General features: G+C 42.5%; 1 protein-coding gene across 6 annotated transcripts in view; it reads left to right on the forward strand.

Moving 5' to 3' along the window:
• SLC22A15 (solute carrier family 22 member 15) overlaps positions 1 to 23,489 on the forward strand; it is a 79,171-nt gene that overhangs the window by 17,053 nt on the left and 38,629 nt on the right. For all 6 annotated transcript variants that reach the window (XR_009531154.1, XM_060090320.1, XM_060090318.1 and 3 more), the window contains exons 3-4: positions 21,255 to 21,387; positions 22,024 to 22,188. Coding sequence is in view for 5 of the 6 variants with exons in the window: in XM_060090320.1 (XP_059946303.1) it covers positions 21,255 to 21,387; positions 22,024 to 22,188 (298 nt within the window). In the remaining variant the exon portion in view is untranslated. The remainder of the gene's footprint in view (positions 1 to 21,254; positions 21,388 to 22,023; positions 22,189 to 23,489) is intronic.

The raw sequence follows: 23,489 nt of genomic DNA on the forward strand, positions 1-23,489 counted from the left end.
GGTATGTGGGCCTCTCACTGTTGTGGCCTCTCCCATTGCGGAGTACAGGCTCCGGACGCGCAGGCTCAACGGCCATGGCTCACGGGCCCAGCTGCTCCACAGCATGTGGGATCTTCCCGGACTGGGGCACGAACCCGTGTCCCCTGCATTGGCAGGCGGACTCTCAACCACTGCGCCGCCAGGGAAGCCCTTGTCTCCATTTTTTTAATTAAAGTTTTTATTTTGAGATAATTGTAGATTTACATGCAGTTGCAAGAAGTAATACAGATAAATTCTGTGAATACTTTGCCCAGTTTTCCCCAATGGTAGCAGTTTGTAAAATCATAATATACTATCACAGCCAGGATAACGACATTGATACGGCTAAGACACAGAACATTTCCATCACCACAAGGATCTGTTACCATATATATTTATATATAGCCACACCCACTTTCCTCCCTCCCCAGCACTGTCTAATTTCCCTGGTAACCACTAATCTTTTCTCTTATACTTTAATTTCATCATTTCAAGAATATTATAAAAATGGAATCATACATGTAGCCTTTTGGGATCAGCACTTTTTTTTTTCACTCAGCATAATTCTCTACAGACTCATCTAGGTTTAATTATATTACTTTAGTTATACAATAAGTCTTATGTGCAGGTAGATTGTTTCCTCTCACTTTATTCCTTTTCAAGATTGTTTTAGTTCCTTTGACTTTTCATATAGAATTGGTGTTAGTCCTTTAAACATTTGGGAGAATTCTCCAATAAAATCATCTGGGTCTTTAGTTTTCTTTTTTGGGAGTTTTAAAATTATGAATTCAATTTCCTCAAAAGTTATAAGACTATTTAAATGACCTCTATTGTGTTGTGAGTTGGGGCAGTTTGTGATTTTCAGAGAATTGGTCCATTTCATCTAAGTTTTCAAATTTATGTGTGTAGCATTGTTCATTGTATTACTTTATTATCCTTTTGATGTCTGCAGAGTCTGAAATGATATCCCCTTTTATTACCTGATACTGGTGATTTGTGTCCTTTCGTATTTAGTTACTCATCTGTCCTATAGAGTTTTGTCAATTTTACGGTTCTTTTTAAAGAACCAACATTCTGTTTCATTGAACAATCAAGCATAATTTAGAAAACTCAAGAGGAGAAGGAAAGTCTGTTGTATTTACCCAAATTTTTTCTTACATTGTTTTTTCTTCCTTCCTAATATTCTGAAGTCCCTTATTTTATGTTTTCTTTCTTTTTAGAGAACTTTGATTAGCCATTGTTTTAGGGTAGTTCTGATGGTGACAAATTCTTTTAGTTTACCTTTATCTGAGAATATCTTGGTTTTCCCTTCATCTCTTGTTTTCACTAGTTATAAAATTCTTGGTTGACAGTTCTTTTCCTTCAGCATTTAAAAACTCCTGTGCTGCTTCCTTCTGGCCTTTATGGTTTGTGACGAAAAATATGGTGTTATTTGAATTTTTTTTTCCCCTATAGGGAAGGTGTCATTTCTCTCTTGCTACTTTTAAGGTTTTTTTAGTCTTTAGTTTTTAAAAGTTAGATTGTGATGTTTCTTGGTATGGATTTCTTCAGGTTTATCTTATTTGGGGTTTTCTGAGCTTCTTGTATCTTCAGGTTTATATCTCTTAAATTGGGAGATTTTCAGCTGTTATTTGTTCATGTACTCTTTTTTTTTTTTTTTTTTTTTTTTTTTTTAGTACTTCCCTCTTTCTCCTTACCCTCTAGAACTCCAGTGACAAAAATGTTAATTCTTTTGTTCTAGCCCCACAGATCCCTGAAGGTTTGTTCATTTTTTTTTTTTCAGTCTATTTTATCTTTGTTTTCAGATTGGGTATTTCCTGTTGTTGTGTTTTCAAGTTTACTGATTCTTTCCTCTATTCTGCTGTTGAATCCATTCATTGTATCTTTTAGTTTAAAATTTTCTCTATTTTTTTTATATATCCTCTTTCTTTGCGGAGAGTTTATCTTCGTTGAGTCTTTTTATTTTGTCATCTATTTCAAGCATGTTTACAAGTGCTTATGATGGCAGCTCTAAAATCTTTGTCAGTTATTTCTATCATCTCTATCATCTCAGTGGTTGTCTTTTTCCATTATACTTTGAGATTCTTCTAATTCTTGGTATGAGAGATTATTTTTGTTTGAAACCTGAAGTTTGGGGGATTAGGCTAAGAGATACTGTGTCTTATTTAAGCCTTCTGTTTTAGCTGGCTTTCTATGACACTGCTCTGGCACAGGAAGAAGGGAGGGGTGTTTCATTACTACCGGGCAGTGAAATCCAGTCTCCCCACGTGGTCTCCACTGACACTTGTGGTGGTGGCAGTGGTGATACTGGGGCAGGGGGGAGGGGAGCTTTGGCAGGAATGAAAGCGCTGGCTCCTACCTGTCTTTTGTGACACCACCTGGGTGGGGTGGGGTGGAGCAACTCATTACTGCCTGACCAGGCGGAAGCCTCAGTTCCCCACTTCGACTTTGCTGGTGTAGATGGGGTTGGAGCCCCAGGTGGTCGGTTTATTCGTTTATTTTTTTGCGGTGGTAATTGGCCAGAATAAAACAGTGATTGCCCAAAAGTCTTTTGTCTTGCTGGGCTGCCCCTCTCCTGGGCCTTTTGCTAGAGAGCAGACCTCACTGGGACTTCTTTTGTGGCTCCTCTTAGCATTTCTGAGTCGCTGGCTTCTCCAGTACCCAGTCTGGGTGTGTGAGGTAAAGGGAAACCCAGGGAACTCACCACTGTACCATTCCTTGAGTCCCAAGGTCCTTAGCTGGTCTTCTCTCCACCTTTCAGAGTTAATGTTTATTTTATGTATAATGTCCAGGATTTTTAGTAGTACATAGTGGGGGAAACAAGGAAAAGTACATCCGAAAGAGTTCCTGGACCCAATTCCAGCAAGCAGTTCTCAGATGCCAGCAGTATGTGCGAGAATTCAGCTCAGTTCTGATACTATCTACTCAGAGATAGAATGGAATTCCACAGGTCAAGGGCTCAGTTCCACAAGACTGCCCTCTACCTCAGATGCCAGTCACAAACACAGGTTGTTACCGGTGCTTCTGACCATCTGACTATAAATCAGAAGTTCCCATGCCTCCTCTTCGGGCTCAGTTAATTTGCTAGAATGGATCATAGAACTCAGGAAAAAACCGTTTACTTACTAAATTACTGGTTTATTATGAAAGGATATTAAAGGTTACGGAACAACAGCCAGATGAAGAGCTACATAGGACAGAGCATGGGGAAACAGTGCAGAGCTTCCACGCTCTCTGAGCGCCACTCTCCCCAATCTCCACATGTTCACCAGCCCAGAAGCTCTCCAAACACCCTCCATTTGGGTTTTTATGGAGGCTTCATTACATAGGCATGATTGATTAAATCATTGGCCGTTGGTGATTGATTTAAATTCCAGCCCCTCTCCTCTCCCTAGAGTTTGGCGGGAGGGATGGGGGTTGAGAGTAAAAGATCTAACCCTCTAATCACATGGTTGGTTCCCCTCCAGCCTCCACTCTTGGGTGGGACCCAAAGTCACATTCCCTGAGGCAGTTTTCAGGAACTAAGGACAAGAGACAATTATCCCATTGCTCTTAACCTAAGCTCAGGAATTCCAAGGGTTTTGGGAGCGGTGAGCCAGGAACTATGAATGGAGACCAAATATACGTGACAAATATATCTGCATCTGGTCATCTGAATGACCAAATATATATTTCTCCTATAAATCACAATATCACAGTATGTTTGCTCCTATGTTTAGCCTAATTTTTGTATTCATGTTTACTCTGTCTTCCTGGAGCTGAAAGTCCTGTGTCCTTTTGATGTGTCCATCTTTTATTTTATTTTTTAAATTTTTTTGAGCACTTCGAAAATTTGTGACGTAACTTAATAGTCCAGGTTTATCTTGCATCTCCCTACTCCAACTGTGGGATTAGGTATTTCTCCAAAAAGGCTTGGTTCTATTTATTGCCCCCATAGGATTTTGAAATGGGTGAGAGCCATCGGTCTGCTTTCCAACAAATCCATTAAACACATTATAATGAAAGTGGATCTCAAACCAAATTCTGCCACATGTATAAAATGAACTTATTAACTTATTAACTCAATTCTTATTCTCAAGGAAGCTCAAAATAAACTATCTTGCAGGCTTTAGAAGTCTAAGCTCTGCTTTTATAGGTGTTCTGTACACTGCTTGTATGGCAGGTCGCTACAGGAAAACCCCAGTTTTCCGTAGTCAGGGTACTGTGGAAAATAGTACTTCCCATCAGCTTCAAGCACATGGAAACTTCCAGAGTTCATATTGGCTCAGGACCAAGGAGGGGTTTTAACCTAGGGCACCACCCCTATAGATAGAGTACAGAATACATTGGATTATCTCAAAAATTCATGGAAGGGTAGTGAGTGTCTCTAAAATATGTTGAGCTAATCTGTGTATCTTGAATGTCTTTAATTTCACTAGGGATAGCCTATTTTTTATATTCATCATTGCTAGTCAACAGGCCACTATTTTAATCAAGAATAAGCAAAGCACCCATTGTTGACAGAGACAATGATTACAGAAGCCCTTGTAGTAGCTCCCTCTGGAGAATGGGCTTTCTGAAGGGAAGGCCAGCTGACCACCAGTGGACAATGCAACCTTAATGAGAATGCTCATAGTACCAGGGTGAAAACTTGACCTAACATTGATACAGAATATCCCACTGAACGTGCTTAATACTTTAAAGTAAATTAGGTAACATAGCAGCACTATGCTTCAGCATCACAGACACTCAGCAAATTTCAGTAGAATTGAATTAAATGAATACTTAGGAAATCTGTGATTAGGAGCCCTTTTAGATATCACTGGAGGGACACCATTCTTAGCAAATGTCATTGAGCAATGACTACTTGCCCAATGCCAGAGAAAGCCTTGATACAGAGAAGGAGAGTGCTGTCAGACGCTATGCTCTGGGACGGCAGGAATGGGCACCCTGGTCACCAGCTCCTCTCCTGTGCTGGCACCTGGGAGGCTCACCCTTAACTGCTTGACTGGAGGCTGAATATGGAGGGAAGGGAGCCCTGAGGGCTACTACTCCCAAGACAAAGAGTTGGTAGATGCAGGAGAAATGGAATTAGATAGCTTCCCCAGCAAGTGCTGAAGGTCTGTAAAGCAGCTCAGAGAAAGAGGAGATAAAAGGCTAAGATGGCCCTTACCTGACCTACCTGTGATAGTAGCCTCAGGTCCCTCTTCTTATTACCACTGCGTGTGTCTGTGAGTGACTGTCTCTCCTGAAATCTGTCTTTATCAGACAGACTGGAACTCTGTGTCTACCTGCGTGCTTTCCTTCCTTCCCTCCTCCTTTTCTCCCTCCTTGTTTCCTGTATCCCTCTGTCTCTGTCATTTCGTCTTTCTGAATCTGTTTCTCTCTACCCCTAGCTCTCTCCATCTCAGTTTCTGTCTCTCTGTATTTATCCCGTTTCTTCATCTCTGCCTTTCTCTGTGTCTCTGTCTCACTGGCTGTCTCTGAATTGCCTTTCCGTCTCTTTCTCTGATGTTTCTGTCTCTGTCTCTCTGTGTATATCTCCATGTGTCTTTCTCTTTTTCATTTTCTTCCCTGCCCTCTCTCCGTCTTCCTGGTTACTCGCCTGTCCTCTTTCTCATTCCCACCTATGTTGCTCCACTGAGATACGTATACTTGCATATACCGTTATCCATCTTGATTACACATATACCACTATAGATTTATAAATACACGATACTTCCCCCCCGCCCCACGGTATAGAAGCACACATTATGTTCCCATGCCATCAGAAGGTCAGACAGTTCTCCACCTCCGAGGTGTGTCTCAAGGCGCAAACATCCCCTGTGCAGAAAGTGACCTTCAGTCTCCAGCAGGTGCTCCAGAGCTATGCGTGGGGGGTAGGGGGCCTGCCCAGCTGCACAGCTGGTTGATATCAATGTGCCGCTCCATGGGATCTCCAGGGGATGTTCCGTGGAGAGTCTGGGGTCACGGTTTAGGATGAATTCTCTTGGAGCATCCCGGATTCTCAACCGGCTGCTCCCAGCCTGTGTGGGTTCATGCTTGCAAGGGTGGCTGTGGCCTGCCTGCCCTGGTGATGGAGGAGCACGGGTGGCATCGCCGGCTGCACAGTGGGACAGAAGTCCACAGTCCCCACAGGCTCCTCAGCTGCAACGAGACTGTTGCATACTTGGCAGAGAGTTTGTGGGTGAGATGATGAGTCTTGTAAGAGTTATTAGGTAGAGGCGAGTGAAGAGGCAGATAACCGTGACTACTTCCCAATGCCTTCTCGTGTGAGAGGCCCCCTCCCAGGGGCCTTCCACGTGTGCTGCTTATTTACTCCTGCCAACAGCCCTACCCTGTACATTAAACAACTGACGTGTAGAGAATTTTTTAAATTGCCCTAAATCACATATTTAATAAGCCACTGATCTGGGACTCAATGGGCCAGCCCATATTCTTCCTATTACACCAGTGATTTTCAAACTCTTTTTTTTTCTCTTAACAAACAGAAGCCTTTAGTTTTGAATGGCGCCTCAGCTGGCATTTCAGTGTGAAAAGAGCTGGGCGCTGTGCGGCTGTCACTGAAGAGGAACAGAGTCCAGGGTGCAGCACTCTGCCGCCAACAGCCAGCCCTGCCAGCTGCACAGGCCCTTCCATGGGGAGCAGGGCAAGAGCTCAGCTCTGCCTGGGAGGAGCGGACGGGAGCGTGAGTGCATGGATCGGTGAGAGTGAAGGTTAGCAGGGTGACTGTGGGTGATAGCACATGGTGCACACACATTGGGTTGAAAGCTAAGCATAGTAGATGCTCACCTCCCCCAGCTGCCAGTTGCCTGCTTGAAATTGCCTCTGACAGAGCGAATTCTAAGGGAGAAGGGCAAACAATTGTAATGTTTGTATCGCGGCTTGCAAATGAAAAATATGACTGCTTGGGTTCAGAGTAGCTGGGTGAGTTAGTGTCACGGTTGGTGAATGGAGGAGCGTAGCCACTGATTTCCGTGGCCTTTCTACAGTGGCATGTGACAGAGGCAGGGAGGGAGGCAGGGAGTCAGCCCACTTAGGAATCTGTCACGGGCTTGTCTTCTCTAAAGTGATGGGACTCTCAGGATATTTGTATCCAGCTCACAAGGATCCTGGCTAGCGGTCCCACACAAACAAATCACACAAGTACTACAGAAGTAGTAACGATTCAGTTCAGCTTTCATAATTGTCAAGCCCAAATAAACTTACAGGTGTCCTGATCTAACCAAAAATAACAAAGAATCAAATAAAACAAGCAACAACTCCCATGCCCCTCGGCGATTCACCTGCATGTTCAGAACTTAGCAGCCTGCCGCCCTGATGTTCCTAGCGTCACCACATCTCTTTGCATATGTCCACATAGACCCAGCACGAGGCTTGTCTGCTTTGCATTTTTAGTGCAGAATCTCATGTCTCCTCTGAAGTCATTTTATTTCGAGGTACAAATAAAGTGTCCCCCCTGTGTGCCCTCCTCTCCAGCGCTCAGAGTGTGTGAGTTCCACACAGGTTCACACACTCCACTTCTCCCTAGGACGTCAGAGCCCCAGTCGGGTGGTGTTCCAAGTCCGGGAGTGGTTTGGCGCCGGTGGTATGGGTGGCGTCCAGGTTTCCTGCTGCCGCTACCAGAATGACAAGAGTTAGCAGGAAAACCGCAGCAGAGGGCAGAATAATGAGATGATGATCGAGGGGCAGCGGTGCCAGGAGGGATGGCAGCGTCGGCCGCGCTTCAGCCAGTGTCCTTGAGGAGCTGCTGCCCTCTAGGCTCACTCCCAGTCGCATTCCCCTTTATTATGGTGGAGTGAGTGCAGCCCCAGCCAAACCCTCCACTTGGTTGCTTAGCATTACTTTAATTTTGCTTACTGCTCTAGTCTTTCAATTGTTCCTTCAAATTTCCAAAGTGGTAGTATTAAAAGCAGCCCTCAAACTTTGCTGGTAAGTTGGTAAATATCCTTAGTATTCAGTCTGTGTATGTAGATAATACATGTTTCATATTGAAATTATTCGGTATAAAATGAGAGTTAAAAAAAATTATAAAGTCTTATTGACTTCTCATATTAAATTCCTGAAAATAAATATCAAGATAGAGTCTACAGAACTCTATAGTTTAAGGAGATTGTCTTAAAAATACACATTTGAAAACTCCTACCCGCTACCTTATTACATTCAGGTCAGGCCTTGCAGAAGTTATTCATGGAGGGTTTTGGGGAAGGGTGAATGAAAGGTTATGTAGATGTGATTAACTTGGTATTAATGCAAAAAAAACCCTCTAATCTAGGAGTCTTGACTACTTTAAAATGAGCTAATAGCCATTGGGGTGAATTTATGTAGCACATTGCTGTCTGCTGTATTCAAATTATTCCCTGAGCTCTGACTCATTCAGAAAGCACCAAATATCATGGAGACACACAATTATCATGCTTAATTAATGTTTGCAACCAAAAAGAGTAAGATTGGAATCTTTAATATCATTGTGGATATTGAAGAACTGAAATTGACTGATTATTATCTTGAGATTAATATATTTTCCCCAAGCCATACCCTGGGGTCAAAAGACAGAGTATTAAAACTATTTGAAAAATTCACTGCAATAATTGCTTTAGGGGCTAATTTTTTTTAATGTCTTGCTTCCTTACTCCTGTACTACTGATTGTTATAGGCTGCACACTTCACCCATTAAGTGGTAATTCAGAGTGACAACTACATTGAAATGAAGCAAGTTAGTTAATCACCATGAAACTGTTCCTGAACTACCCTGTCCAAGTACTCCCTAATCACAGGAGGCTTCTGACGTAGAAGGAAGATTTTCCTGTACGAAGCCATAAATATTTTTATGGGACATAGAGAACAGCGGAGGGCTGAAGTTTGGCTGGAATTGTTGCCAGAACCATTCAGAATTTTTCTCAGAACAGTAACCAGGGCACCGGTTGTGCAGAGCCCTGGGGGATGCACTGCAAGGGTGTGGGGAAAGCTACTGTCTGATCCAGCCCTGCAGCCTTGAAATACTGACACGCGGGGAGTCAGTCTGGTTCGGGCTCTGGTGCTGGTGATCTGATTTAGTTTTCATCAAAGCAGGACTTTGGGCGAAAAGGAGCTCGATCAATAACACGTGCCCAGTCTTCTTTGCCCATTTTCATTGGCCCACTGGTCAGCCTGCGGAAGCTGCTTTAGTCTTTGTTTTTCTTTATGGTCAGGCAGGCTACACCCCTGAGTAGCCATGGGTTCTGTCCCCCCTTCCAGGGGAGGCTGAGTTGGGACTAGTGACCTCCTCTGGGCTCGTGAGCGAGTGTGCCTTTTGGAAGAGACACAACAGCCAGATGGGGGGCTTGGGTGCCCCTCTCCAACCTGCTGCAGCTACTGCCTGGCTTGCGGGCTCACTGATACTCTGTGTATCGTCTGTGGCAAAGTTCTTAGCCCTGCGAGATCCCTGTGCTTCTAGTGGGGTATCTGTGGACCAGTGAAAGTGCTTTCAGGGCCACACCGCTTCAATCACTCGGGCATTGGGAAGTAGATGTTTCAATGGCACAGATTTTGCCTTTACAGCTTTTTCAGCCACATTTCCAGAAAACTGCCATAGTTATGTTTCTCCTTATCTTTCTTTCTCATTAATGTAGGGCTAAAGATGAAACTAAAGTGTTCCATTTGTCAGATTGGCTCTAGGAGGAAGGAAAACCCCTCAAATTCCAAATGTCCCTCACATTCCCTTTTACGAGAAAGCCATTCAGTGACTCCAAGGAAAAGATGACGAGCTAGATAGTTTCCCGGGTGTATGTAAACTTACAACTTGATGCTTGAAGTCGTGACATTGAGATAGTGTATATGAAGATGCCTGTAAGACTCTAGCATTCACTCTTATTGCATAGATAGTTCAGCAAATATTTAATTTGTGCTGGCACTGCCACGTAAGCCCTTGGGATATAAATATGCCCTTAGGAAACTCAGCATCATAGGGGAAGAGACAAGTAAACATATAATTCACCATACATCACAGCAGAAGCAAAAATAGGAGAGAAGGCAGAAAGGACAGAGTGGTCAGCCCTGCTTCCTGAGTCAGGCAGGACTTCACAGGAGGAGGAAGGGTGAATAGGAGCTCATTAGGGGATGAGGCGGGGTTGGGGACAGGCGTGGGGGGCAGGGGCACAGCCCTCAGGAAGAGTAGTCAGTTTCTGTAAGGTAGCAGGCTTCTGGAAAAAGTGGAGTGAGTAATGTTTGTTTTCCTTTGGGGAGTGTGCCCTCCCTAGGCGGCTGCAAGGCATGGTCCTACCTTATTCATGTGTGGCTAATGCAGGATCATTCACCCACTGATGGCCAAAGCAAGGGAGACGGGAAGGGCACAACCTCCTTGAGGGAGGGAAATGACCCACGCTTGAGAAAGCTTAGGGGAAAGGGCTTTTATTTACCATGCACCGCCCCTTCCATTAGAGAGGTCTCTGGTTATAGCATGTTTCTCAACCCCTGTTCCATGAAATGTCACCATACATTAGTGGGGGACACGGCGGGTGGGGGGGGGGAGAAATGGGCAGCTCAGGTCACAAGGGAAAACTGAAGCAGAGACAGACAAATTCATGACATTGACAGCCAATGAGAAGTTGCTCAGAGCAGAGGCTGGATGTGTGTCTAAGGGTCCTTCTTGCTCCAAAGAAGTCTTCCTAATATTCATGACCAACTTAAGAAACATCTCTTATAATCTGCGTTCTAGGCCAGTGGGGAAGGATAAGGCAGCACAGGACTATTCAGCAGAGAAAAGAAAAGAAAGCAACCTGGGGATGGTTTGTTTGTGTCCATTTGGCTACACCAGGGTGTCAGATAGACAGTAAGTAAAGGATAAAAGTTCAATTAACACACCATTGTAAAGCAATTACACTCCAATAAAGATGTTAAAAAAAAAGTTCAATTAAAAGTCAGAAATTTTATTAAGTATTTGTATTTAAAGCATACACTGTAGAATGAACTAAATCTACTCCAAAAAATGAGTAAATAAATAAACAAAACCAACTTGGAAGTTGATTTTAAAATTAATTATTCACATCTCCTCATGCCCAGCCTTTTCCTTGTCATTTCCCAAGCACCCAGGCCACGGAACCTTCACTTCATATTTGACATGCCATCTTCCTTTTCTCTTTTCCCTCTCCTTTCTGCCTACCCCTGGTTCTGTTACCCTAAGCCACAAGGACCTTCTTACTTCTAGTATTTCTTCTAATATTCAGTTGATTTTTTCCATAGCTTCCTGAATGGAACACATGCTAAAAAATAGAAAGTCTTTACCCAGCATATTGTAATTTCTGTGCTTGTGGTTTAACATGCTCAAATATACTGTTATATCACTAGTTAGCTCCAGAATTCTGAGACTTAACTAATTCAAACATATGGAGCTCAAAGAAGATTTTGAGGCAGATGTCTTGGTGTTAGGGCCAGAATCCACTGCTTGTATGATTGTGTCTGAGCTGCAGTTTGTATCATCTATAAAATGGAAATAATAAATATCTATTTTAAAAGGTGGTTGTTTTGGATTAGAGGAGATTATTATATGAAAGTTGGATGGTTATTAATTATTTGGTTCGAAGTGGCATACTCCCATTTGACATATCTTTTTTTTTTTTTTTTTTTTTTTTTTTTTTTGCGGTACGCGGGCCTCTCACTGTTGTGGCCTCTCCCACTGCGGAGCACAGGCTCAGCGGCCATGGCTCAGGGGCCCAGCTGCCCCACGGCATGTGGGATCCTCCCGGACCGGGGCACGAACCCGTGTCCCCTGCATCGGCAGGCGGACTCTCAACCACTGTGCCACCAGGGAAGCCCTGCAATCCATTTTAAAGCAATAATTAATTTTTTCAAATTATATTTCTGCCATGTCAGAAAAAAATGATTTGATTTGTGACAGTTCCTTAAAGTTTAAGGTTTGATGATTTCAAGGGAGATGCTTAAAGCATATTTTGTTACCACCTTATCTCAAGCTTCACTCAATCTGTGGTTGATCTAGTCCATACTAGTGGTGTCAGATAATACTTGCTCATGGGTGAGTCAGCCTTAGTATATCCGGCTTGAATCTGTTCTGTTCTCTGAGGTCTCCACCTTGTCCAGCTGGCCTGGATCACTGTAATGACCTTGAAAGGTCTTCCCACACCCATGCTTACAGTTACTCTTCCATTCTCTGAATTGCAGCTAGAGCAACTTTTCTTTTTTTTTTTTAATTTATTTTCTTGAAGTATAGTTGATTTACAGTGTTGTGTTAATTTCTGCTGTACAGCAAAGTGAGTCAATTATATATACATATATATATATATATATATATATACACCTTCGTTTTCATATTCTTTTCCATTATGGTTTATCACAGGATATTGAATATAGTTCCCTCTGCTATACAGAAGGAGCTTGCTGTTTATCCCTTCTATATATTATAGTTAGAGCAACTTTTCTTGACATACACCAATACTTTATCCCTTCTTGAGAGATGCCATTTATTCTTAGCCTCTAAGCAGTAAGAATCCTAATATTAAACAAAAACCTCCCAGATGCTTCCTTAATACCCGGTCAATAGTTACTGTCTCAACTCTTTGCTTCTGCTTGCCTGCCTTTTTTCCCTCTTTAAGAGCTGGAAGGCCTAGCATGGCACCTGGCTCTGTACTCAAACCCATATTTGCCATATTTATGTTCCTTTCGTCTTTTTCTTTTCAAGGCACCTGCTCTTGGTGTCAGTCCCCAGTTGTGCCCGATTTTCTCTCAGGTCTGCTTTCTTTAGTTGAGTGAATGATTGTACCAGTGCTTTTAATGCTAGGTTCCTTATATCCTTTGAAAATACAGTATGATAAGTGAACTTAAGAACTCAATATAGTGATTGTGGTAAGCATATGAACAAAAATACAGATGTTGGTTATGAAACACAAATAGATTTAGCTATAGCTAGGTCAAACTGAGGCACTGAAAATATTTTGTCTTTATATTCTTCCTTTTCTGTTAATGTATGGGAAAAGAAAAGTAGATTTCCTGCTTTTTCAATTTGCAAGTGATTTTTCAATTTGAAGTGAAATAGTATAAAAAGGAACATTCTGCAGCTTTAGAATTTGGCTTGTCATTAAAAATAATAGGAGAGGGCTTCCCTGGTGGCGCAGTGGTTGAGAGTCTGCCTGCCGACGCAGGGGACACTGGTTCGTGCCCCGGTCCGGGAAGATCCCACATGCCGCAGAGCGGCATGCCGTGAGCCATGGCAGCTGAGCCTGTGCGTCCGGAGCCTGTGCTCCGCAACGGGAGAGGCCACAACAGTGAGAGGCCCGCGTACCACAAAAAAAAAAGAAAAAAAGAAAAAGAAAAATAATAGGAGAGTCATCACTTTAATCTCTAGCCAATTAACGGTTTGAGTGACTTATAAATTTATGATTTTTAAAATGTAAAGCCTCATAAAGAACACATGTTTCAAGAATGTCACAGTCATCATATTTAGGTTTCTTATAGTTTAATTTCTGGTATCCTGATGGTATCCTGGTTTGGGTTTTACCTTGTTACTAAGTATTGACCAAAGGGACAAGAAAATAACCCAGTAATTGAGTCTAGCCTGGTGGGTGACCTCTTTCTAAAACTGTAAAAATAGGTCATCCCCTAATACGTTTTCTCAAATACTGTAGGGATCACTCTCCTAGTGTATTATTGATGTATTTTGTCTGAGCTTTGATGGAACGAAACTCTTTAGATCATATAGTAGGTATGTGATAAGTATGTAAACTATATTTGGAAAGTTTTTAATATTGACAAAACATTTAAACCAAAATTGCACAATATTAGGGCACGGGGAATGTGGAAAGTGGATTGTAAACACATTGTTTACAAAGTGCTTGACTTGGCATTCCTGGGTCAGCCATCCCCAGTTCACCTACATCTGTCAGTGAGATCTCTTGGGTTCCATTTTTCACATTTTCTAATTTGCTTTTTAAAAATCTGTCAGTGCTTTTCAGTTTTTCTATCAGTTCCTGCATGTATTACAGAAGAAGTAGGAAGATGCATTAGCCCAGCCAACATTGACCTGAAGAAAAACTACTAGAAATTACTTTGACACTTAGAACTGGCAGCCTAAGAATTAGAATTTGAAATTTGCTGGTCAAACATTCCTTGGGCTATGTCTTCCTAAATTTGCCATCCATGTTGATAGTTATCCAGTTGCTAGAAGGATAGTATTAAAGCCTTTTTGATGAGTTTGAGAAGTTCTGCAAATGGTTCACGGGATAGTTGATGATGGAGCAGCCACGTTGACCTCTCCTTATTGATCAAACACAAAACCAATCAGTGTGAGCCTGAACCTCTTGGCCATGTAAACAGACCAGCAGAATTGAGGTGCAGGATAGTCAAAGCTAAACTTGCAGGCCAGATTTTAAAGGCATGAAAGCACCAAAACAAACACTAAGAATATGAAAGACATAAAAGCAAGTATTTGAACTCCAGGGTGTTAACAAGGCCTAATTGTACTTGTTTTTTATTGACCATTGTAAGAGAAGGGATATAGCCCTGTGACAAATGCAGCCCTGTCTTCTCTAGGCCAACCTAATATTTAATATTTGATTCATTTTTCAACCTGGAAAAATAGCCTCATATGCATTCCTTGTACGTTGAAAATTCTGTCACAGAACTATCCATACATCCAAAATAAGTTAATATGGGCTTCCCTGGTGGCGCAGTGGTTGATAGTCTGCCTGCCGATGCAGGGGACATGGGTTCGTGCCCCGGTCCGGGAAGATCCCACATGCCGCGGAGCGGCTGGGCCCGTGAGCCATGGCCGCTGAGCCTGCACGTCCGGAGCCTGTGCTCCGCAACGGGAGAGGCCACAACAGTGAGAGGCCCACGTACCGCAAAATAAGTTAATTTTTCACAAAACAGAATTTCTCCTTCAAATTCCGAACCTCTTTTAATCATTTTATGTGAAACTTTAAAATGTATTTTACCATTTCCTTTACATATCCTTAAATCAGGGCTTCTTAACATGACTTAAGCTTTTTTGATGACTCAGGCCATACTTCTTACAGTGTTTGGTAACTGGAGGCCTTGCAGAGGTTGAAGAATGTTTGGAGTAGGGGTACTGGAGGAAGTGGGTGGAAGTCTAGGGAATGGGCTGTTCAGAATCAAGATTTTAGAGGTGATACTGTTGTCGAGGATGACAAGGTCCAGGGCAGGAATTCTTAACCTGATTGCCTATGAGAATCATCTGGAGAACTTAAACACATATGCAGTGCCTGGGCTCTACCGCAGTGTTATCAGGGACCCAGCCTTTGACTTCACTGTCACTAACAAGTGACCCTCTTCATCATGGCCTCAGGTAGAGCTCCAGCTTTTTTTCTTTTTCTTTTTCTTTTCTATACACACATTATCTTTTTATTTTTTAATTTTTTAAAATTATAGTTGATTTACAATGTCATTAGTTTCAGGTGTACAGCAGAGTGATTCAGTTTTACCTATACATACATATATATATATATATTCTTTTTCAGATTCTTTTTCCTTATAGTTATAACAAAATATTGAGTAGAGTTCCCTGTGCTATACAGTAGGTCCTTGTTGGTTACCTATTTTATATATAGTAGTGTGTATATGTTAATCTTATCCTCCTAATTTATCCCCCGCCTTCCCCCTTGGTAACCAGAAGTTTGTTTTCTATGTCTCTGGGTCTATTTCTGTTTTGTAAATAAGTTCATTTATATCTTTTCTTTTTCAGATTATGCATATAAGTGATATCATATGGTATTTGTCTTTCTCTGTTTGACTTACTTCACTTAGTATTATAATCTCTGGGTCCATCCATGTTGCTACAAGTGGCATTATTTCATTCTTTTTTATGGTTGAGTAGTATTCCATTGTATTTATATACCACATCTTCTTTATCCATTCATTTATTGATGGATATTTAGGTTGCTTCCATGTCTTGGCTATTGTAAATAGTGCTGCTGTGAACATAGGGGTGCATGTATCTTTTCAAATTATGGTTTCCTCCGGATATATGCCCAGGAGTGGGATTGCAGGATGATATGGTAACTCTGCTTTTATGTTTTTAGAGCTCCAGCTTTCAAATGGGCATTCTAAGCAGTAGGGTAATAGAAATAAAGAAGGGGAAAAGGGCTGATCAGCCATCTCTTAAGACCTGTTCCTGGAAGCTGCCACATGATGCTTCTGCTTACATTCATTGTGCAGAACTTGGTAACGTGGCCGTCCTAATTGTCAGGGATATTGGGAAATTTATGCCCAGCTAAACATTCTCTTCCTATGGAAGAAAGGAAGAGTGGCTATTTCCAAATGGGCTAGATTCTCTGCCCCAGAAATGTAGTAGGTTACACAGTCTAATGATGTGATCTTCACACGAGCCGACAATTTTGAAGTTTGGTTATCTCTCCCATCTCAGGTTCTCAGGTCCATGGGTGTAAAAGGAAAAACAGCCTCCAGTTGAGAGGGATCTGGTTCAGTGAGTGATTTCCTCTGGGGACAACCAAATTTCAATAAGGGCAAGAATGGAAAGTACAGAGGAGTTAAAGAAATAGGGGGATTTCCTGATGGTGACATTATTTCACTACCTACCATCCTCCTATGTCTTCTTTTTCTCCTTAACCAGCATGTATTTTGTTATTATAATAAACACTCCTTTGCAAATCCCTGCAACTTCCTGGTACCTCTCTCCCTGTGGAATACTCCTGGGAACCCCCCAGCTCCCCACCTTCTCCTCACAAAATGGATAAGTACAAAACTCAAGTGTGCATTCGGTATGGCAGTCGTGTGACATTTCCTGTGAATGGGCCATGTCCCATTCTGAGAAGGGCCTGTCTTCTTCCTCCTTAGACTTCTAGCTCCCCCTCCACTTACACTCCCTTCAACAGTCCACCTCACTTGATATTTCAGTGAAAAAGCAATGATGCAATCCAGCAACGGTTCCTTTACTACCTGCTTCTGAACCCACATTCTGCCTTCCTCCCACTTACAGTGGAACCTCCCTGCTTCTACGAAAGGCTACCCTCTCTACTTGGTACACTCAAGCCCCTTCCTTCTTGCTTTTCCAAGTACTTTTCTCCTGCAAGGATAGCTTCTCTGCCTGCAGTTCCTCAAGCTCGTCCAATTCTTCAACCTTCTCCAATCTGGCTGCCATTCGCACTCTACTGAAATTGCTTTTTTTTTTTCCCCCGGTACGTGGGCCTCTCACTGTTGTGGCCTCTCCCGTTGCGGAGCACAGGTTCCGGACGCGCAGGCTCAGTGGCCATGGCTCACAGGTCTAGCCACTCCGCGGCATGTGGGACCTTCCCGGACTGGGGCACGAACCCGTGTCCCCTGCATCGGCAGGCGGACTCTCAACCACTGCGCCATCAGGGAAGCCCGAAATTGCTATCTTTTAAGTGTTCATTTTGTTTCCAAATATAACTGCACATCTCTGTCCTCATCTTAACTTGACCTCTAAAGCAGCATTCGACATAACTTGACCACTCCTTTCTCCCTGAATCATATCTCCTCTTGTAGTATTTGTGACACCACCCTCCCACCTGTTTTCTTGCTCTCTCTCTGACCCCTGCTTGTGAGTTTTCTGTGGCGGTTCTCTTCTACTCAGCCTCTGAATGTGGAGGTGTCCTGGGCCTCTGTCCCCAGCCTTCTTCCTTATCTCTAAGTTCATAACCCCTCACGTCCTCTCCCTCGAGCTCAAGACCCACATCCAAATGCTAGCTTGGCATTTCCACTTGGGTGTTTTTTAGGCATCTCAACCTCCACGTGTCTAAAGAGAACTCTTAAATTTACCACCACATACCTCATATCCCTTTGCAGCCTCCTCCATCTCAGTACATGTCATCACCATTCACTGAATGGCTAACGTTAAAAACTTAGGTTAAATCCTGACTCTCCCTTTCTCTCCTCCCCGCTCCACATCTCATTCATCAGCAAGTCCTGCTAGTTCTACCTTCAAGATCCATCCCACGTTCATGTAATTCATGTAATCCCATCACCACTGCTTTCATCCCAGCCCAAGCCCCCATTATCTCCTGAACGATTGCAGTAGCCTCCCTGCTCCCACTTTTCCCTGTTGTAATGCATTCTCTAAGTGTGGCCCAGGCTGATCTTTAGAGACATAAATACAGTAATTCAGTGTTTTCCCTTTGCACTGGAATAAAATCCTAGCTCCTTACCGTGGCTCAGGGCCCTGCATGACCTGATGCCTGACCACCTCTCTGGCCTCATTTCATGCCACCCCCATGAGAGGCGCCCCGATGTGTCTTCGCCTTAGGGCCGTTGCAGTTATCCTCATGTTCCCCAAACAGCTCTTCAGGGTTGGTCACTTTCTCATCATTCAGGTCACAAGAGTCACCTCCCCAGAGAAGGCTTCCCTGAGTACCTTATTTAAAGAGGTTTCCTCCCAGTCTCTCCCTCTGTGTTTACTTGTTTAATGTCTAGCTTACGCTACTGGCACTTATACTCCACGAGGGCAGGGACCAAGTCTAGATCATTCGCATTTGTATTCCCAGTGTTTACAATAGTTATTAACCTCTAGTAGAAACTAATCAACTATTTCTTGAATACCGGAATGAAAAAAGCCTGGAATGTATTCAGTTTTTTTAATCATATTGCTTCCATCACTCTCTTATTTAAATGATGACTGCCACCAAGAGCGGTAACTGCCTGATTCCTATTGCTAAGGGCAGTGTCACACTAGACGACTATTTCTAATCCATGAAGAGCTAGGAAAACCGGTTAGTTAATCTCGTTAAAAACCGCATGTGAAGGACAGAAGAACTTAGAAGTAAAGCACAGCATTAGTGAGGGGCATTATTCTTGTTTACTTTCCAGTGCCTAAATTTGTGTGTGTGTAGTTGTTGCATAAAGATGCACAGAAGCTGTCTTGTCAAGATCTTTATCAATCTTGTCGTACAGGAAATACAAGAGAAGGAGAGAAGTTAGATGTGCTTTGGGCCATAATGACTGGTTGTCAAAGTGTGGGACAGGAGTGGTCTGAAAGACAGAGAAGGGACAACTAAGGGGTGTCTCCATGTGAGTTTTCGAGAAGGGCCTTTCTTAAACCTGTCTTTGCTGAGCCTAGGAAGGGGGCTGTGGAGGGGAGAGATGAGCATTCTCTTGGTTCTCTGAGGTCACCTCTGAGACACAGGTTGCTTTATAATCAAAGATCACAGTAGCACATCACTAGGCAGGGCTTCAGATAATGACATTTTAAGCAGAGGATGACTACTTTCTCTTTGAGTTTATAAGTTTTCTTAAAATAGAAGGTAATAGTGCTCAAGGAATTATTTTTTATTGTGGTAAAATATACATAACATAAAATGCATCATTTTAAAGTATACAGTACAGGGGCCTTAAGTACATTTGCATCTTTGTGCAACCATCACCACTGTCCATCTCTACAACTTTGTCGCTATCCCAAACTGAACCTCTATCTTCATTAACCAGTAACTCCTCACTCTAACAGCCCCTGGTAACCACTATGCTGCTTTCTGTGTCTGTGGATGTGACTACTCCAGGTAAAGGAAGAGCACTCCTCTGGTTTCTCCTCCACCGGCCACTACTTCCCTTCAGACACTTCTGCCGCCAAATGTGGGTGGGTGGGAGTGTGTGTGTGTGGAGGGGGAGGTTCCCACCTCAAGCCATTCCGCCACACCAGCTGAGTGTCCCTGCAGTTCAGTTCAGTTCTGACACCATCTACTTGGAGTTAAAGTCAGATCCCACAGGCTAGGGTTCAGTCCCACAGGACTGCCCCCGCCACCCCCTTCAGACACCAATCACATGTTCAGGCTGCTTCTGTGCTTCTGATCAACAGACTATAAATCAGAGGGTCCTATGACCTCCTCCTTCAGTTAGATTAATTTGCTAGGGCAGATCACAGAACTCAAGAAAACATTTTACTTACCAGATCACTAGTTTATTATAAAAAGATATAACTCAGGAATGGCCAGGTGGAAGAGATGCACAGGGCAAGGTATGGAAGGATGGAAGGGACACAGAGCTTCCATGCCCTCTCTGAGCTGACCACCCTCCCAGCACCTGCACATGTTCACTAACCCAGAAGCTCTCCAAACCCCTTCCCTTTGAATTTTTATGGCGGCCTCATTAAGAAGGCATGATTTATTAACCCACTGGCTATAGGCAGTTGTTTCAACCTCCAGTCGCTCTCCTCTACCCAGAGGCCTAGAGGGTAGGGCTGAAATCCCAGCCCTCTGTTCACATGGTTGGTTCCCCTGACAACCAGCCCCCATCTAAGGGGCTTTCGAAAAGTCACCTCATTAACATAAGCTCAGTGTGGTTGCAAGGGGCTTGTTACAAATAACAAAAGACACCCATTTTACCTTTATTGCTCTGAAGCTTTTCCAGGACCTGGGAAAAAATCTAAATATTATTTTAAAAGATATCCCTGTGGTTCTTACATAGGAAATTACGAGGATTTCAGGAGCTGTGTTCCAGGAACAATGGATAAAAACCAAATATATGTTGCTTATTGTAAAGTACAATATCACACTATAATCATACAATCATACAATATTTTCCCTTTTTGTCTGCTTATTTCACTTAGCGTAAGGTCAAGTTTCATTCATGTTGTAGCTTTCCAGAATTTCATTCCTTTTTAAGGCTGTATAATATCCCATTAGATGTATATACCACATTTTGTTTATCCATTCATCAGTGAATGGACATTTGGGTTCCTTATACCTTTTGGGTATTGTGACTAATGCTGCTATGAACCTTAGTGTATAAAATCTGTGAATCCCTGCTTTCAGTTCTTTTGTGTATATACTCTGAAGTGGAATCACTGGATCATAAGGTAATTGTATGTTCAATTTTTCAAGGAAAGTACTCAAGAGATTTTAAGCCCATTAATTTATTGGAGAAAAGGACCGTTCATTTTTTGCCTCATATATGTCGTGTAAAACGTTAGGTGTCAGAGAAGTGGAAATTAATGGGATATGGCTCCTCCTGTCTAGAAACACAGGGACTTAGGATGAAAGACGTGACCAACAGATGTGTAAGTAATTAGCTGTTACATACTGTGCTCAGTGCTGGAATAAGATGTGTATAGACTATTGTGGGAGCACTTTATAATAATGATTTCTGGGGTTCCTGAAGACAAAAGCTCCTTGGGTGTTGTCCTGGATGGATGTTCTACTGAATTCCGGTTAATAGTGGTAATGCAGTGGAGAAGTTCCAATATTCAAGTTTTTGTTGTACATTTGGTTTTTTTAATAGCTAACTCCATCCATCCATCTTTTCTGTGACCTAAATGTCTGCCTTTTGTTTTTTTCTTTCTCTAGTGGTTTTTAATTGCCAACAGATCATACAAAGTGAGTGCAGCAAGCTCTTTTTTCTTCAGTGGTGTGTTTGTGGGAGTTATCTCATTTGGTCAGCTCTCAGATCGGTTCGGAAGGAAAAAAGTCTATCTCACAGGTAATCTCTTAGTGTTCATGGACTGAATAAGAGGAGTTATTTCCCTAAGGTTCCCAGGGAAATAATAAGGGGACCACTTCCTTAAGGTTCTCAGGGAATTGCCATGTGGACCCAGAACTGATTTTTATTTCACTGGCAAGAGGCTGAGTTGATTCTGGCCAAGCATTTTAAAGTGACCAGCATACCCGAGGAAGGCCAGATATTTGCACTGTAAGCTTTTCATGGTGGTGAATTCTACAATCCCTGGATTCTAATTCATGCCATGTTTCTAAGGAGAACAAAGATTGAGGCAGTCTACTAGATCCATTTCCTTATGTCTTGTGTGCTGATTCATTTCAGATGAGCTCTATAGGTCTCAGCATAGTCCTCTTGACAAGCTGAGTATGAGCTAAGATTTTTCAGTTTCCAGCATTATTGTTAATAATTGAAAACTGCGCATGACAGAAATCAACTTGTAACAAAGAAAACCTCAGTTTTTCTTGATAGTCTTTAAGAGAAACTATTTTTAAAAAATAACATAGCTCAGAAAATTTAAATTCACAAAGATTTATCTTTACAAACTAATGAATATAATACATTACGTTCATCAAATGCTGTTTGCCTCTGCATTATTGAATAGTGTTCTTCTCTTTCTAGGTTTTGCTCTTGACATCTTATTTGCTATCGCAAATGGGTTTTCCCCCTCGTATGAGTTCTTTGCAATAACTCGCTTCCTGGTGGGCGTCATGAATGGAGGGATGTCGCTGGTGGCCTTTGTCCTGCTGAACGAATGTGTGGGCACCGCCTACTGGGCACTCGCAGGTACTGCTTCAATCCATGCACACATGGAGATGGGGAGCTGCTCCAGACAACTTGATAGGAACCAGTTCAACCATCGAGTCTAAAAATGCACTCGGACTTGAGGTGTTCTATCCAGCTATTAGATTTGCTTTCCTGAGTTTGTTCTATATGACCTTGAACGAGTCATTAGTCATTTTATTTGTATTCCTCTCTAGATAGTCTCCCATGGGGCCTGCCTCACAGATGGTGACCTTGCCCCTATCCTCACAGATTGCCTAAGGCCGTTCGTTAACTGCTTTTTACCGGTAAGGTGAAAAATAGTGCAGAGGAAATACTAGAAACTACTTTCTCAGTGTCTTCGTACTGTATTGTATTAAATCCTTGTCTCATAGGCCTTTCTGATTTTTACTGGTCTCTTCAAGTTAGTAGTACTCTTGTATTTCTTTAATGATGTTTAAGTTCCAAAATAGAAACCATATTCTGTATTATTTTTAACTATCCCATCATCTTCTTAAGAACTACACTATAGTAAAATAAATGATTTTAAAAGCTTCCCTGACTTAAAATAACGTCTTAGGAGAACAACTGCACTAAGACTCTACTTTGTGGACTGTAGGTTTGCAGTGAAACCTTTGTTTCGCTCTCCATTCATTTGACAATTACTGAGTGCTATTGATGTTCTTGTACTAATATGGGAACAAGTTGACTGTGGGACTGTAGAAACTTGCCTGCATGGGGATGTGGATGAGAGCGTGCCAGCTACCATTTGCTGAGCATCTGTTATGTGCCAGGTACCATGCTAGGCATCTGACTCATATCTGTAATATTCCAAGAGCCTACAAGCTAAGAATTTCTACCTTCATTTTACAGATGAGGATACTTCACCTCTGAAAGGAGGGGTGATATGCCCATTTTCACACAGCTAATGACTGACAGGTCTAGGATGACGCCAGGCTCCTGTTGTCCCACTGTTCCCTGAGTACTCCCCTCTTAGATCTTCAGTGGGTCACCTTATACAAATACTGGTCTGCTTAGCCTATTTTTTTCTCACTTGGTGTTTTTGAAGTTGGTGAGGGCTAATGTATTGAGCTGGAAGACAAAGGTAGATAAAATAAATTTTGCTCTATTTGTATGTCGACCAAACTGCTGTCCAAGCTGAAGGACACAGAGGGTTGGACAAATTAGAATTAAGTTGGGAAGCAAGAGACACCTGCTCCATCCTAGCAGGACAGGCTTCCTGCCTATCTCTTACACGTGGTGCTTTTTTATGACTCACTTTATCTATAGCAGCTTTCAAAGCCTTTAGAGATGAGCTTCTTTTT

The sequence above is a fragment of the Mesoplodon densirostris genome, chromosome 2 (assembly GCF_025265405.1).
Source record: "Mesoplodon densirostris isolate mMesDen1 chromosome 2, mMesDen1 primary haplotype, whole genome shotgun sequence".
Lineage (NCBI taxonomy): Eukaryota > Metazoa > Chordata > Mammalia > Artiodactyla > Ziphiidae > Mesoplodon > Mesoplodon densirostris.